Source organism: Rhincodon typus, chromosome 24, assembly GCF_021869965.1.
Source record: "Rhincodon typus isolate 14 chromosome 24, sRhiTyp1.1, whole genome shotgun sequence".
Taxonomy (NCBI): domain Eukaryota; kingdom Metazoa; phylum Chordata; class Chondrichthyes; order Orectolobiformes; family Rhincodontidae; genus Rhincodon; species Rhincodon typus.
The window spans coordinates 33,529,900-33,546,788 of NC_063355.1; the positions used below are offsets into that span (position 1 = coordinate 33,529,900).

The 16,889-nt window shown below is 41.7% G+C and overlaps 1 protein-coding gene across 1 annotated transcript; it reads left to right on the forward strand.

Moving 5' to 3' along the window:
• The first annotated feature begins 1,435 nt into the window (after window positions 1–1,435).
• On the forward strand, window positions 1,436–16,581 carry LOC109930596 (transmembrane protein 116). Its single transcript, XM_048611738.1, is given in 7 exon segments — window positions 1,436–1,575; window positions 5,947–5,993; window positions 7,990–8,053; window positions 9,379–9,510; window positions 11,578–11,682; window positions 14,242–14,291; window positions 16,383–16,581. Coding segments are annotated over 7 exon segments (672 nt in total). The 5' UTR covers window positions 1,436–1,500.
• Window positions 16,582–16,889: the final 308 nt, after the last annotated feature.

The following is a 16,889-nucleotide window of genomic DNA, read 5'->3' on the forward strand; positions in this document are numbered from 1 at the left end:
ATATGAGCAGGTTGTATTGTGGGAGTGTTGAACAGACTGGACTTGTTTTCCCTGGAGTTTAGAAAAGTAAGTGGTGACTTGATTGAAGTTTGTAAGATCCTGAACTGTCTTGACAAGATGATGTGGAGATTATGTTTCCTTTCGTGGGAGAGTTCAGAACTAGGGGGCACTATTTTAGATTTAGAGATCGCCCTTTCAGGACAGAGATGAGTTTTTTTCTCTCCGTGTGTTGTACAACTTTGGAACTCTCTACCACATTAGGCAATGGAGGTAGGGTCATTGAATATCTTTAAGCTGGAGGTAGATTGATTTTCCTTAGGTAAGGAAAACAGGACTAAATGGGAATGTGGAATTCAAAACACAAACAAATGAGCCATGACCTTATTGAATGAGTACAGGTTCCAGAGCCAAATGGTCAATTCATGTTTCTAATTTATATTTTCATGTGTACGTTCACATTTAGAATAACCTGTGGGTCTAGTTAGTTCCTCTACATATTGTTCCAGAAAGTTATCTGAAATGTATTCCATCCTGTAAGCTATTTCTGCCAATGCCTAATTGGTTTTCCCAGACTATTTGGGCATTAAAGTCCCCCAGGATTAATATATTATCCTTGTGATATGCTCTTCTAATTTGCAGATTTAGAATCTATTTTATATAATGGTTAGTTAGGGGCAACCAATGGGGTTTGTTTTTTGCACTTTATTGCTTCCTAGATGCCCCCTACTGATTCTACATCCTAATTTTCTGGGCTAAGATCCTCTCTCTATATAGTCTTTATCTTATTTATTAACACGATTACCCTACACCCCAGCATTTTTCTCTCTTTTTTTTAAAATCACGTACCTTGCAAGATCCAGCAGTTGGAGTCTTAACCAACACAAAGGAAGATGAAAGGGTGGTTGGGGTTCTTGGTGGCTCCCCTCTTCCACCTTTTTTTCCTTTTCTTATTTCCCTGCCCGTTCACTCCATTTTCCCGACTATTTGTCTGATGAAAGGTCCTCATGTCTTTCCTCTGTTTCCAACCCCTATAAAAGTTAACTCACTCACCAATTGTTCACCAGCACTTGCTGTATTCATTTCCGAGTTCCTGCACGGGTATTCACTTTCTTCTGATGTTGCTCCAGTGCGAGATATTGAGATTGGTGTTAAACCCATGTGGGTGGTCAGCTGAGGTGTACATGATGCCTGCCCACACCTGCTCTGTGCCTCCTCATTCCAATCCACCTCCCACAGCCCTTCTGAGAAAGAAAGGGCAGTGCCAGTACTCAGCCTCGCTACTGTTTTAATAAAGAGGACACAGGGAGGGAGGGTTACATCTCACTGTGCGCTGCACTGGAGTCTCTGAAACACCCAAAAGTGCTGGGATTGCTGCTACATTAGCCAGACAGGAACTGCCATCAGACAACAGAAGAAGAACCAGTTGACAAACAAAAGGCAGAGAGAAGTGATTTGTGTGAAATAATCTGGGATTAAAGAGGAGGCAATAAAGGACCTGCAATGGAACATTTAACAGCGGCATTAGAGAGAAGTTATTGGGGATTCAGAAGCAGCACAGAGGATCACTCGGCTGAAGTGAGATGGCATTTTTTTTAACCCTTCATCCACACATTTATTACATAATCGTGTTTCATATCAGAGAAATGCAGCAATTAACTCGAGTCTTAATTCCAGGCCAGTGCTCTGGGTTGCTTATCTTCAGAGCATGTTCAGTGCGAGTCGGCACCAACTCCATAGTCCCGTGGCTTTCGCTGGTTTGACCCCAGATGCAGGAACAAGGGCAGATTCCTTGGCGGATTACTGTATCTGGCTATTTCTGGGTCTTGGGGGTCTTGGGCACCTTGGTGTCCGTTCCGAATGAGGAAATGACAGAAACGGAATACCCTGGGAGGACTGGAAAGGGTTCAGGGGTGTTTATAAGCAGAGAGGGTATAGAAATTGAGAGTTTGTCAGTGATCTGCTGGAATAGGGCATTTCCTATTTAAGGCATCTGGACGTTTGTTCAGAAAGTAAACAGTTTAGAGAGAGTTTATTAACTGGATACACGGGGTTGGAGGGGGTGAGGTGGGTTACCTCCTAGACAACCCCAAGTTAATGCGAAAGGAAACAGCAGATTGGCACCAACCGCAATGACTATTGGTACGGTATTGGTATTTGTTACACTGAGAATCGGCATTGAGATATTTACATTGTTGAAAAAGTTATAAAATACCAGGACGAATTGTAAAAATCGTGCGAAGTTTCTAAGTATGGATTTGAATATTATTTCTTTTATTTCGCTCTCTATTGGCAGAGTCTTAACCAGTTCGAGAGTTGGTGTCAAGTTTCCTCGCCCACTCGGAAAAGGTTGTCTTCATAATCCATTGCATTAAAAAAAACAATAAATAGTTAGGCAACTAGCTTATCAGTATCTTACAAGCGCCAGCGCATTTCCAATGAGAATTTAACCATTACCCCTCAATGTTCAATGACATTGCCATCCCTGAATCACCCCCCATCACCACCTTGGGGCAGTGATTAGATTGTGTCTTATTGGAGATGGTCATTGCCTGGCATTTGTGTGGCGTGAATGTTACTTGCCACTTGTCAGCTCAAACCTGGACATTGTCCAGATCATGTTGCATTTAAGTATGGATTGCTTCAATATCTGAGGAGTTCCTAATAGTGCTGAACACTGTGTGATTATCCTGTGTGATTATCCACAATTGATGATTATCCCCACTTCTGACCTTATGACGGGGGGAAGGCCTTGATAGAGTAGCTGAAGATGATGGGGGGCCTAGGACACTACCCTGAGGAACTCCTGCCGAGATACTTTGGATCTGACCTCCACAATCACAATGATCTTACTATGTTCCAAGTATGAGTTTACCCCAATACCCATTGATTCCATTTTTCCTAAGAGTCTTTGATGCTGCACTCAGTTGAATGCAGCCTTGATGTCAAGGTCTGTCACTCTCACCTCACCTCACCTCTGGAATTCAGCTCTTTGGTCCATGTTTGGATCAAGGCTGTAATGGGGTCAGAAGCTGAATGGCCCTGGCAGAACCCAAATTGTGTATCACAAGGCAGATTATTGCTAAGCAGATGCTGATTAATAGCATAGATGATGACACTTTCCACCATGTTACTGACGATTGAGAGTAGACTAATGGGGTGGTAGTTGGTTGGGTTGGATTTGTCCTGCTTTTTATATACATGATGTAGCTGGACGATTTTCCATATTGTTGGGTAGATGCCAGTGTTGTAACTGTGTTGGATCAGCTTGGCTAGGGCAGCAGCAAGTCTGGACCACAAGTCTTCAGTACTATTGCTGGACTGTTGTCAGGACCCATAGCCTTTGCAGCATCCAGTGCCTCCAATCGTTTCTTGATATCACGTGGAGTGAATCGAATTGGCTGAAGACTAGTATCTGTAATGCTGGGGACCAGTGGAGGAGGCTGAGATGGATCATCTACTTGACACTTCTGGCTGAAGATTTCTGCGAATGCTTCAGCCTTATCGTTTGCACTGATGTGTCGGGCTCTTCCCATATTGAGGATGGAGATTTTTTGTGGAGTCTCCTCCTTCAGTGAGTTGTACAATTGTTCACCACCATTCACGACTGATATGGCAGGACTACTGAGCTTAGACCTGATCTGTTGGTTGTAGAATCATTTAGTTCTGTGTATCACTTGCTGCATATGGCATTTGGCATGCAAGTAGTCCTGTTTAGTAGCTTCACCAGGTTGATACCTCATTTTTAGGTATGTGTGGTGCTGCTCCTGCCATGCTGTCCTGCACTCTCAGTTGAACCACAGAGTCATAGAGTCACACTGCGTGGAAACAGACCCTTCGGTCCAACCAATCCATGCTGAACATAATCCCAACCTAAACTGCTCCTGGCTTGCTCCTGGCTCATATCTCTCCAAATCCTTCCTATTCACATACTTATCCAAATGTCTTTTAAACACTGTAATTGTACCCACATCTACCACTTCCTGAGGAAGTTCATTCCACATGAGAACCACCCTCTGTGTAAAAAAATTGCCCCTCATGTCTTTTTTTAAATATCTCTCCTCTCACCTTAAAAATGTGCCCCTCTAGTTTTGAAATCTCCCATCCTAGGGAAAAGACAACTGCCATTAACTCTATCTATATCCCTCATTATCTTATAAACTTCCAGTAAGTTGCCTCTCAACCTCCTATGCTCCAGTTAAAAATGTCCCAGCCTATCTAGCTTTTCTTTATAACTTCCATACCCAGCAACATCCTGGTAAATCTCTTCTGAATGCTCTCCAGCTTTTAATGGTTGACTGGGGAGAATGCTGGGCCATGAGGTGGCAGATTGTGCTGGAGTGCAATTCTGCTGCTGTTGATGGTTCACAAAGCCTTATGGATGCTCAGTCTTGAGTTGCTAGCTCTGTTTGAAATCTGTCCCATTTAGCACAGTGATTGTGCCACTCAACACAATGGAGGGTATTCTCAATGTGAAGGTAGGACCTTGTCTCCGCAAGGACTGTTCACTGGTCAGTCTTAACGATACTGTCATGGACAGATGCATCTGCAGCCAATGAAGATTAGGTCAAGATGTTTTTCCCTCTTGTTGGTTCCCCCACCACCTGCTACAGAATCAGTCTAGCAGCTATGTCCTTTAGGACACAACCAGCTCAATCAGTAGTACTGCTACTGAACTACTCTTGATGGTGGATGTTGAAATCCCCCACCCAGAGTATATTTTTCACCTCAGCCACACTCAGCACTTCCTCCAAGTGTTGTTCAACATGGAGGAATATCGATTCACCAGCTGAGAGAGCATGGTATGTGGTAATCAGCAGGATGTTTCCTTGTCCATGTTTTAACTGAAGCCATGAGACGTCATGAGATCCAGGGTCAACGTTGAGAATCCCAGGGCAGCTCCCTCCCAACTGTATACCTCTGTCCTGCCATCTTTACTGGGACTGTCCTGCCTTGGATGTTGTCTGCAAGGCATGATTCGATGAGTATGACTATAATCGGGTAGTTGCTTGACTACTCAATTTTGGCACTAGCCCCACAGTTGTTAATACGGACGACTTTGTAAGGTCAAATAAGGGTGTTTTTGCCATTGTCATTTCCATGCCTAGGTCAATGCCAGATGACCCATCTGGTTTAATTTCTTTGTTGAGACTTCATAGTGTTTGATAAGGGCAGTTGAGAATCAACCATATTGCTGTGGGTCTGGAATCGCATGTAGGCTAGACCAGGTGAGGATGGCAGATTTCCTTTCCTGAAGGATGTTAGTGAACCAGATGGACTTTTCTGATAATTGACAACAGTTTCATGGTCATCAGCAGAATCTTAATTCTTAACGTATGTTGTATAGTGCCCTGTCTGAACTCTATTTGCTGAAGAAATCATCAAATCCATGTGAAAAATGTTGGTTTACAATAGAATGGTGGAAAGCAATGTTTTGGAAAGGTTAGTGTCTAGTACAACTGGTGACTTTAGAGAATTAACGTTCTTTAATTAGTTACCTGACAGTCTGATGTGGTAGATATTTTGATCCAATGCCCGATGGTGTTGCTGCTTTACATACCTTTAAAAGAGCTTGTTTATTTGTGGGAGTTTTTACCAAGTATTTTGGTCTGCTTTGCAAGTATTGGTGTCACTTTTTTAAATTAGTCTTCTGTGAAATGTCTTGGGATGGGATTTTATTATGCTAAATGTGCTATCTATATTCAAGTTTTTGTTGTTGACTGCCCTTATCTCAATGCTTGCAATCTGGACCCCAAAAAGCAATTTGGGTTAATTTGAAAGAGTTAAGTTGATGATTGAGTTGCAGTTTAATGAATTATGAAAGATCGTGAGCAACGCTTTGAAATCTTCATCCATTATATTTAGTAAATTGGTTTGAGAAATTGAATGGAATGTTCTCTTTGTGCTTATCTGTTGAGTCATTGTAAATTTGATTCTGTTCCTTCACAGTTCTATGTGGCACTGCGGTGGATTCAGTTTATTATGGTGGTTTTGAGGTTGGTTTTTTAAAATATTTTTTAACATTTTTATCCATCCAATTTTCTCGTCTCTTTCCCCATAAGGTGTGATTTCTTTCTGAAGTTCTCTTCCACACATGATAGCAATCTCTCATTTGACAGTGTCAAAAACCAGGAGATACTGATCTAAGGTGAATGGTTAAAAAAAAGTGAAATGAGGAAATTTTTTTCTTTATTCAGTTTGTGTTTATGACTTGGAATGCATCACTTGAGAATGTGATGGAGGCAGATTATCAAATGTTATTTTGAAAGCCACAGTTTAGTTAGTTGAAGAGAAATATAATGTAGGGCTATGATGAAAAGTCAGGGGAGCGAGACTGGCTGAGTTCTCGAGCCTACCCTGGACATGTGGAGACAAATGGCCATTTTATGAATCTGGATAATCTGTAAACTATTCAACTCTGGAAAGCACTGAAGAGTGTTCAGAATCTGGAATGGGGACAGTACTTTTTCACTAATCCTAAATCATCTGCACTAAGAGCAGACACAGTATTCCTATTGTATCAGAGATAGTAGGAACTGCAGATGCTGGAGAATCTGAGATAACAAGGTGTAGAGCTGGATGAACACAGCAGGCCAAGCAGCATCGTAGGAGCAGGAAGGCTGACGTTTCAGGCCTGGACCCTTCATCAGAAATGGGGGAGGGGAAGGGGCTGTGTTGACCAGAAAGCATGGTAAAGTTATTCAGTCCATTGTATCTGAGACTGGGTTAGGTTTTACACAAACATGATCAAACCTGGGATCTTCCTGGTCTTTATAAGAGTTCCATAATAGCCAGTGTTTGTTTTCACACCTAAACATTGGGTGAAATTCCTAAATTAATGCTTTGTTGCTTTTGAAGAGTGCTGTACAGTGACTTACAGAATGAATCTATTTAATTTTCATTTCCTAATTACTTTTCGCTCTTTCAAGGAGGATCTTTGCTGCCTATAGTTCCGTGGAATACATGTATCCTTTGTATCTTGCCAAAGCAATTCAACTATTACTTCTATTTAAGCATTAATGATATTGCAGGTCTCATATTGGGATTTTACCTTGATGATTCAGACATTTCCAGTTGTCATCTCTACATGCCAGTCACGAGCAATCAGCAGATATTCAGTCCTATAACTCGAGATAGCGTCCCTCATCCCACCTCGGTGAGAATCAGTTAATTCAGCACAAGTAAGGGAGTGAACTTTGTTTTGCACAATGTAACTATTCACTTGCTAACTTGACTGCACCATCAAAGGATGAGTACCGGAGGTTGTCATAGGGAAATAATTTTTTTAATTGTTCAAGCAATGTGAGTGTTGCTGGCTAGGCAATCCCTAGTTGCTGGGGGGCAGGGGGTGGTGGGGGTGGTGGCGTTAAGAGTCATTCACATTGCTGTGGGCCTGGAGTTGCATAAAGACCAGATCAGGTTTTCTTCCCTAAAGGACATTAATGAACCAGATGGGCTTTTAAAATCATGGTTATACATTTGCCATTAGGCTAGTTTTGATCCCAGAGTTTTATTGAATTCAAATTTCACTATCTGCCATGGTTGGACTCAAACCCAAATCCCCAGAACCATAGTCTGAAATTCTAGATTACTTGTTCAATAACCTTACAACTATGCCATTGCCACCACTCAGCAAACATCCAGTGGTTCTCTTCAGAGATGAGGGACAGTGTGATTATATGATTCTATAAATTTCATCAACTCAGAGTTTAGATGGTCAATGTTATAGATTTGTTTGTGAACTGTAATTCCAATATTACCCAACCTGTTTATAACTCTCTCTGTCTTCCTCTCAATCTATTTCATCATTTCTCTGTTTTGGTTTTACAATATTGTAGATTCATTCTGTTTATGTTTTCTTTGTTGTGTGTTCTCACAATTAGGCTATCATGCTCTCTTTGTATCTAACTACACTGTAAGTTGGCCCCATTCCTCACCTCTCTTTCTGTGAATTGATTTTTAAGTTGTGTGTGTTCTATCTCTCTCTCTCAGTATTGTCGGTTCAGGCTCCATCATTGGATATGCAGCATTGCAGCAGTTGGCGAGGCATGCAGAGGTAAGGGAACATTCCAAATTTCCAGGGTTGCTCAAGTGTATTCAATTCCTGAGTAGCTAGCCTATTATATGGCAAAGACAACAAATTTTCTCTTGCAACCACTGTGTCATACAATAGTCCTCTCCCAAAAGACAGAAATCATTCTGGTATGATATCCCATTGGGAAAGGCCTGCCTGAAGCATCTCTCTGAAGTCTATTCAAACATGGTGGGTGTGCAAAAACCAAGCCAGATTGTGCTCACAAAATGTACACTTGCGTTGTGTCAGTGATAAAAATCAGGAGCAGTCCCCTGTCCAGTATCCAAATTTCCAATCCATAACTGTTTAGGAGTTTGGAATAGTATTACCCAAATTCGGAACATCTAATATGACTAGTTTAGATTACTGTTTAACACTCAGGAGTACCTTTCACTCCTGACCTAACATTAAAACTTCTATCAGCTTCCATTCAACAATTCCAAGTTTGAAATACACGACATTATTTCTGGGTGTCAAAGTTAGCAGAATTCTTGGCTGTTTGAGCAGAGAGACTATCTTTAATTTTGGATTATTGTGTCTTCATGTAATCTCTATTGTATGAATACTTGTTTTAATAATTCCTGTGTGAATTTTGTATACAACAAAACGAGGAATGTTTAATATCAGAAAGAACAGAGAAAAACTTGTATTTAAGTAGTGCCTCTCATGACCGCAGGACATCTTAAAGCACTGTACAGCTAAAACAGAACTTTGGAAATGCATTAATTGTTGTAATGTAGGAAATGCAGTGGCCAAGCTGCACATTACAATCTTCCATTAACAGGAATATAACAATGATGAGATAATCTATTTTTTCTAATTTGACTGAGGGATAATAGGGTTGGGACATGAGAGATACTTGCCCTATTCTTCTTAAATAGAGGGCTACAGTGCTGTGCTGGCGTGTTAACCCTGATTTTCCTGCTCCACCTACAACTTTGTGACCCAGAGGCAAAACTGCAACCAGTTCAGCCTCAGCATACAATGATGTTGGGCAATTTCTATGTCAGGTACCCAGATCAGTGTGCCAGTTATAAGGGAAAAGAATCAAAGCACAAAGGTGCCCACAGTTAGAAATTATGCCAGCTATGTCAAGAGAACCCCTATTACTGTTACTCACCAACTTTGTCAGTGGTTTGGAGAGTGATTAACTAACGTCTCTAATCAAAAAAGTTCAGAGGTCCCAGTGTCCTGAAGGTGGACAGAAAAGAGCCTACCACATTAGAGAAGAATTTGTCAAGAGCAGCTATTGTTTTGTTTTGATCAGCAAACTACGGGCCACTGATTCTGACTCCTTGGTTTTTCAGATTCGCCCATTATTCTACCTGAGTTTGTCTGACCTGTTGTTGGGGTTTTGTTGGCTGATCAGTGTTTCACTCTACAGGGAGTCCCTCAGAGCTGGGAGCATGACCTGCTACAATCTCCAAGTGATAGGACAGGTAAGCATTCACAAGGGCTGGAGAAGAGGGACAGGGCGTGAGGTAGTAAATTCAATTAAGGGAACCAATGGTTATGGGGAAAACAGAGGAAAGTAAAGTTGAAGATTATCAGATCAGTCACGATCTCATTGAATGATAGAACACACTCGATGGGCTGACTGGCCAACCTTTGCTTCTATATCTTAAATGAGGGAAGAAGATTATGAAAGGAGCGTTGAAAATTCCCATAAAATGTGCCAGAGAGAATTTAAATCATCATTAAAGCAGGTTTAGTCATTTCATATGTGAACCTTTGTTTCTAACTTTCTTCAATATTTTCCCTACTCCAGATTCTTTATGGAATTTTGTCCTAAAGTCACTCTCATGTACATCAACCAAGTTGCTGTTCTTGTGTAAATTTAGACAACTGAATGTCCACAGGATATATGATAGTCGTTACATTTCAGCTAAGCCAAATCCATCCATGCCCAATTACCAAACTGTTGACAGCGGCATGGTGGCTCAGTGGTTAGCAATGCTGCCTCACAGCGCCTGGGACCCAGGTTTGATTTCAGCCTTGGGCAACTTAACGTGTGGAGTTTGCACATTCTCCTTGTGTGTGCGTGAGTTTCCTCTGGGTGCTCCAGGATTTATTCCTGCAATCCAAAGATGTGCAGGTTTGGTGGATTGGCTATGCTAAATTGCCCTAGTGTCCAGGGATGTATAGGTTATGTGGGTTAGCTATGGGAAAAACAGAGTTACAAGGATAGGGTAGGGAGTGGGGTCTGTGCGGGATGCTCTTCAGAGGGTAGATGTGGACTTGATGGGCCAAATGGCCCGCTTCCACACTGTAGGGATTCTATGATGTTATAAATGACACTTCCTGATGTGAGTTGCTGCATAATGATCGGGTGGAAGAACTCTAGATAGTGTTTCCATTCCTATTGCCATTGTATTGACTATATTGTCAACCCACCTGAGATCTCACTGAGCTCCAATAGCATTCCAAGGGATCAGTATGTTGTAGGTTCATAACTGCACTTCCTCACATTTCTTGGTCCTGATAACATTCCTCCAGACTGGCAGAGAGAGTACTGTACACCTCAAAGAACAAAAATCATGGAAGATTGGGACTAACCTGGGAAATGTTCAGAAGAACAGCTCAAAAGAAGGACAGAAAACTGAGACAAACCATAAAATATTATGTTTAACCTTCATGAATAGACAAGAAAACAAACCTCTGTGTGTGAGCACTTGTTGTACAGGGAAAAATGTGTAAATAAAGCAGAAATTGGAATGGAAGATGGTCTGTACACTCACACATATAGTGGTTAGGAACTGGAATAGATGTCAATGTGAATTTCCCAGCAATGGATACTGCATGGTCTCCCAGTTTTTTGTTTTGTTTTTTGCACATATTAATCAGCAAAAGATTGGGTTTAGAATAATTATGTCAAACCAGAGTTAAAAAACTTTCCTTTCACTTTTTCCCCCAGTTACCACCTGTTTCCTGAAGCACCCACTATTCTTGAGGTACAGTTTGCAGATACCAGCAGCGCTCCCAGAAATGCCAAGATTGGGTGTCAACCAGGTCAACTCTTTGACCATTATTTGAAACAGTGGGCCAGGGAGTAAGTGCCTCTGGCCAAGTTGTTAATTGGCATCCACGTTGTTCCCAATTCAAGGAAGTCATCCAGAGAATCTCTACTGGCTGGACTGGCTCTTATACATGGAATTGCCTTGAATGTACAGCACAAGTCACAGGAGATGTGTCTCACTGGTTCAGGCTGGTGTTTCCGCTCCATATGAGTATCTTCCCACTCCACCTCCTACAACCATACCAACAAAGCCTTCTATTTCTTTCTCCCTCATTTGCTTATCTAGTTTCTAGTTGCTCTCTGCGTTAAAGAGTTTCTCTTCAATTCCCTGTTAGAATAATTAGTCTACCTGATATTTATGGCAGTTGGTTTTGGTCTCCCCCACAAATGGAAACATCTATATCAGAACTTCCAATACCAAAACAGCAACTAGGCGATGAGGCAATAAATAACTTCCTGTTGTTGTAATGCTGCATAATCTGTATTACAGGTGCTATACCTCACATCTTTTTGCTACACCTTGAACTATACCTGGTGCCTGTACAGGGATCTGAAGTCAAGGATTCATGCGATGATGAACACTACATCTCGCCTGGTGAGTGGTTCTCAAAATTACTGCCAGTGAGAGCAGGGATCTTTCTTTCCATAACCCCCCACTCCAATGATTCCCAAACCTTTTCCTACTCTGATCCCATTTTGAAGCAAGTAAATTGTCATAACCTGGAAGTGAGAATTGTGAGGAGACCTTTGGGAGTTGGGGTACATTCTGTGTAAATGGGGGCCAGTCTGTTAGTGCCGGATATGGTTGTTATAACTCAAGTCAAACTTCATGGTGACCATTGCTGCCTTGGAACTCAATACAAAATCTGAGTTTGCAACCTCACTTAGACATGTGACACCCATTTGGGAAGCCCTACTCTATCCAATTTGTATCATTATGTTTGAAATATTAATTCTATTTTTATGACGGTGAACTTTTACAGATGGGCTTCAAACTGTTGATTCCCCTCTGCTCTCTAAAAGCACTGACTTACACCTGAATGCAACTGCCCATGGGTAACTCCCCGTTGGCGATCGCTATTTGTGTGCGAGCCTGGCACTTGCTATTCAACTGTGGGGATCATCAGCTCAGACAGATTCACATATGTACACTACCCAATAATGATCACAAGCACTATCCAGCTCCAGAAGCCACTCGTAACTCCCCTATTGAGAGCCAGGCCAGCTAACATTGTAGACCAGGGATCAAATCTAAAAACCTCTTCATTCACAGGGTTCCGTCCACTCCTTTCTTTGGCACATTCTTTGGCGCTTAGCAAATGACAATTCTCTTTCACATCATTTTATTTTTATTTCCATCTGTGATGAAATTTCTGGCAGCTGTGTTATTACCTCATCTTCTGAAACAGAAGCATAAAATACTGGAAACACTCAGTTCATCATGGAAGGAACGATAAACAGGAAGTGCTACACCTGCCCCTGCACCTCCCCCCTCACCTCCATCCAAGGCACCAAGCAAACCTTTCACATCAGATAGAGGTTCACCAGCATGTCCGTCAATGTGGTCCACTGCATCCGTTGCTCCCGATGTGGCATCCTCTACATCGGTGAGACCAAGCGGAGGCTCGGAGACTGCTTTATGGAGCACCTACGCTCTGTACGCAAAAAACGACAGCACCTTCTGTTCGCGAACCATTTCAACTCCCATTCCCTGGGTGACATGTCCATCCTGGCCCTCCTCCAGTGTCACAATGATGCCACCCAGAAACTGGAGGTGCAGCACTTCATATTCCTCCTCGGGAGCCTACAGCCCAATGGCCTAAATGTGGATTTTACCAGTTTCAAAATCTCCCCATCCCATGACCAACCCTCCCTGTCATCCCTGCCTCCTTGACCTGACACAACCTGTTCAACTTCTCTCCCACCTATCCGCTCCTCTCACCTCACTAACCAATCCCCATCACTCCCTACCTGCACTCACCTATCACCATCCTGCCTACCTTCCCCAGCCCCACCCCTCCTCTATTTATTTCTGAGCTCCCTTTAGTCCCAACCTAAAATGTCAACTTTCCTGCTCCTTTGATGCTGCCTGGTTTGTTGTGTTCCTCCAATTCCACACTGTGTTATCTCCTACCTGTTTTAAGTCTGGTATTTGGAAATATAGGACAGAGAAAGTAATTAAAGTCTACCCTTATATTCAATTCAGTACTTGTGTCCCTCTCCATAAATGTATTTTTAAAAACATTTTATCAGCATCAGTTCAATGTCAGGAAAATCAGTCTAAAGCATATATCTTGTTAATGTTGTGGTGGGATTATAGCGGTATGTTCCTGATGAAGCATTTGCACCTGTACAGCAGGATGGGCTGAGCAACTTCCTTTGGATCTATGCATTTTATGATTACAGCACCGATGCTGTAGTGTATCTTAGTTACATTTAATGCTACAATGACAAGTATGATTGGAACAGTTTGTAAAGTTAAATAGCAGGGGATATATTTTGTTACTTCCCTGCCCTCCTCTCCTAAAGATACTAATTTTATTTCATGGTAAACCTGCACCATCTCTGGCACCACACCCAGAAGACCACCCAATGAATGCATCTTGTAGGCTATTCAACTGGGAAATAAGCTTCTAAAACAATTGTGATCCTGTTACATTCAGATGTCTACAATCATGCTCTTTTCCAGTAGGGTTCACTGGCCGTTGGTGATGAGGAGTGGGATCCCCAGATAAATTTCTCCTCCTTTAATGTGATCTTTTAAAATTATTATAGTTCCCCATATACCAGTGCTGAAATGAACTAAAGCAACACAGGGAGAAATCAAACACCTCTTCCTAGTCAGAGAGGCACAGTGCCTAAGAAATTGAAGTAGGCCGCTCAGCCTTTCAAACTGCTGTACTGTTCAATAACATCATGGTTGATATCCTACCACAACAGGTAATGTCCAATCAAGAGAAGTTAATTCTGTTTTGCTGCAGCTGCCTGGACAACGTAATGAACTATTACTGTTCTTAATTTTATGCTTTTATGTTGAAATTTTATCATGTTTCTTGCATTATAAAATTTTGAAAGTGATAGCTTTTTAAAAACTTGACAATTGACTTGGTTGATGTGTTGATTTGTGATCTTGTTTTTATTCTGTTTTGAGAAGCTAACTGAAAGCAATGGCAGACTGAGCAGGATCATATTAATCTTGTTCAGGTAATGTGTACATTCTTTGTTTTTTCTATTTATCCTTGTCTTTGACTATACTGACTCTCTTCTGAAATTCAAGGGTTTCAACCACTTCTCTAAAGTGCCTGTTCCCCATGTGCGGTATTTACTTCTGAAGGACACTCCCCAATCTTGTTCTCACCAAGTGCCCATACATTTTGACTTTTTTCACCAGGAGTCACTGCTTTGTGTTTCTCCTCTTAGGTTGACAAAGTGGTTGTCCTGGATGTTATAAACAGGGGCACAAGAGTACAAAAGCAAGGAAGTTAGGAAAAAACATTAATTCAAGCTCAACTGGAGTACTGTGTCAAATACTGGGCACCAGTCTTTAGGACAAATATGAAGGCATTGGAGAGGGTACAGAAAATAATTCCAAGAACAGTTCCAGGGTGAGGAATTCTCACTTATGTGTATAGATTGGAGAAGCTGGGGTAGTTCTCCAAAGGTATGGCTGACAGGAGATCAAAATCATGAAGAGGCTTGGATAGAGTAGATGGAGAGAAACTGTACCCATTGGTGGAAAGATTAAAAACCAGAGGACACAGATTCAAGGTGAATGGTAAAAAGAATTGGACATGACACAAGAAAAATTATTTTTTTAATGCATTGATTGAATAGGATCAGGGATGCAGTGAGATTGTGGTGGAAGCAGATTCAGTTATTGCTTTCCAAAAAGAATTGGATAATTACCTGAAGAGAGAAGATCTGCAGGGCTATGGAAGAAAATCAAGGCACAAGGCTAGCTGACAGTGGTCTCACAGACAGCCTGCACAGACATGATCAGATGAATGACCCTAGAACCATCGGAGATATCTGCATTCCTCTAATTCTGGCCTCTTAAACATCTCTGATTTTTAGCACTCCAGAACTGGTGGCCATACCTTTTAGCTGCTCAGAATCTAGCCATAGAGTCATAGAGATAAACAGCATGGAAACAGACCAGTCGGTCCAACTCGTCCATAATGACTAAATATCCAAAATAAATCTAGTCCCATTTGCCAGCATTTGGCCCATAGCCCTCTATGCATATACCCATCCAGATGACTTTTAAATGTTGTAATTGTACCAACCTCCACCACTTCCTCTGGCAGCTCGTTCCATACACACACTACCCTCTGTGTGAAAAAATTGCCCCTTAGGTCCCTTTTAAATCTTTCCCCTCTCACCATAAACCTATGCCCTCTAGTTTTGGACTCCCCAACCCCAGGGAAAAGACCTTGACTATTCATCCTCTCCATGCCCCTCATGATTTTATAAACCTCTAATAAGGTCACCCCTCAGCTTCCAACACTCCAGGGAAAATAGTCCCAGTCTATTCTGCCTCTCCCTGTAGCCCTGGAATTCTCTTCGAAAAGCTCTCTGCTTTTCTACTTCTGCATCTTCCTTTAAGTTGCTCTAAAAATCCAAGTTTTCGTTCACCTCTTCCGATTTTTTTTATATAGTTTGTTGTGAAATGTTTGACAGTTTACTTGCCTGAAGGACTTCGGGGCATTTTATGTTTAACATTTTCAAAACTTTGACCACTAGATGGGGCTGTAGGTTAAGTGTTGCAGAACTCTAGATGAAGCTCTCTCCACATCTCAACATTGTGCCTCATATAATAGAGATTGTGATATCGTTGGAATATCACCTGCTATTGTTGCAGCAGCAAACGCGACATTTGCCTCAGGCGGAACCTGCTGCAATGAACAACATGGGTCAAATAGTCTGGTTTCTGAGTAAGATGAAAATTTCAAAAATATGAATGGGACATAGCAAACGCCTTCTGAAATATAAATTCATTCTCCCCACATACATTTGTTTCTCCTGATCTGTCGATGAAGAATATTAGAGATACCAAGAATAATATCAAGTCGCTAACTATAATTACCTTCCCCATACCTCTTTCCCATTTACTATCCGTTTCATACTTGGGGGAAGGTAGCAGACTCAATTGGGAACATGTGTAATTTGTACTGAAATTTATGGAGGCTATTACCTTCCAAGAGGAAGCTGCCTGAAGGTTATTTTGGTTAGGAGCCTTACAGCTAGTTAGAGAGACTTTCAACTTATTAACATTGTCAAGATTTTCTCTTGCAGTTTGTTTCCTCTCATCCTGATGGTGCCTGTCTTTTATGTTGGCAATGGATATACTTGTTATGCTAACCTCAGCAATTCGTAAGTAATGTATACCTCAACGTGGTTGCCTTGTGGTTATATAAATAACTTGCAAAGTTCTGATGTCCCTTCCATATCCTCTTTATTATCACAACGGACAACATCTATCTCAACAACATAGTTTTGTTTTCTCCCCTGTGAATTTAATTGTTCCAACATTGTGCTCATATCTATAACTGCCTGGACCCTAAGTTGTGGAATTCCTTCTGTATACCGATCTCTCTCTTTTTCTCTCCTCCTTTAAGATGATCCTTAAATTCTACCTCTTGACCAAGCTTTTGTTACCTGACTGAATATTGTCTTAGAGATAGTAGGAACTGCAGATGCTGGAGAATCCGAGACAACAAGGTGCAGGGCTGGATGAACACAGCAGGCCAAGCAGCATCATAGGAGCAGAAAGGCTGACGTTTTGGGCCTAAACCCTTCATC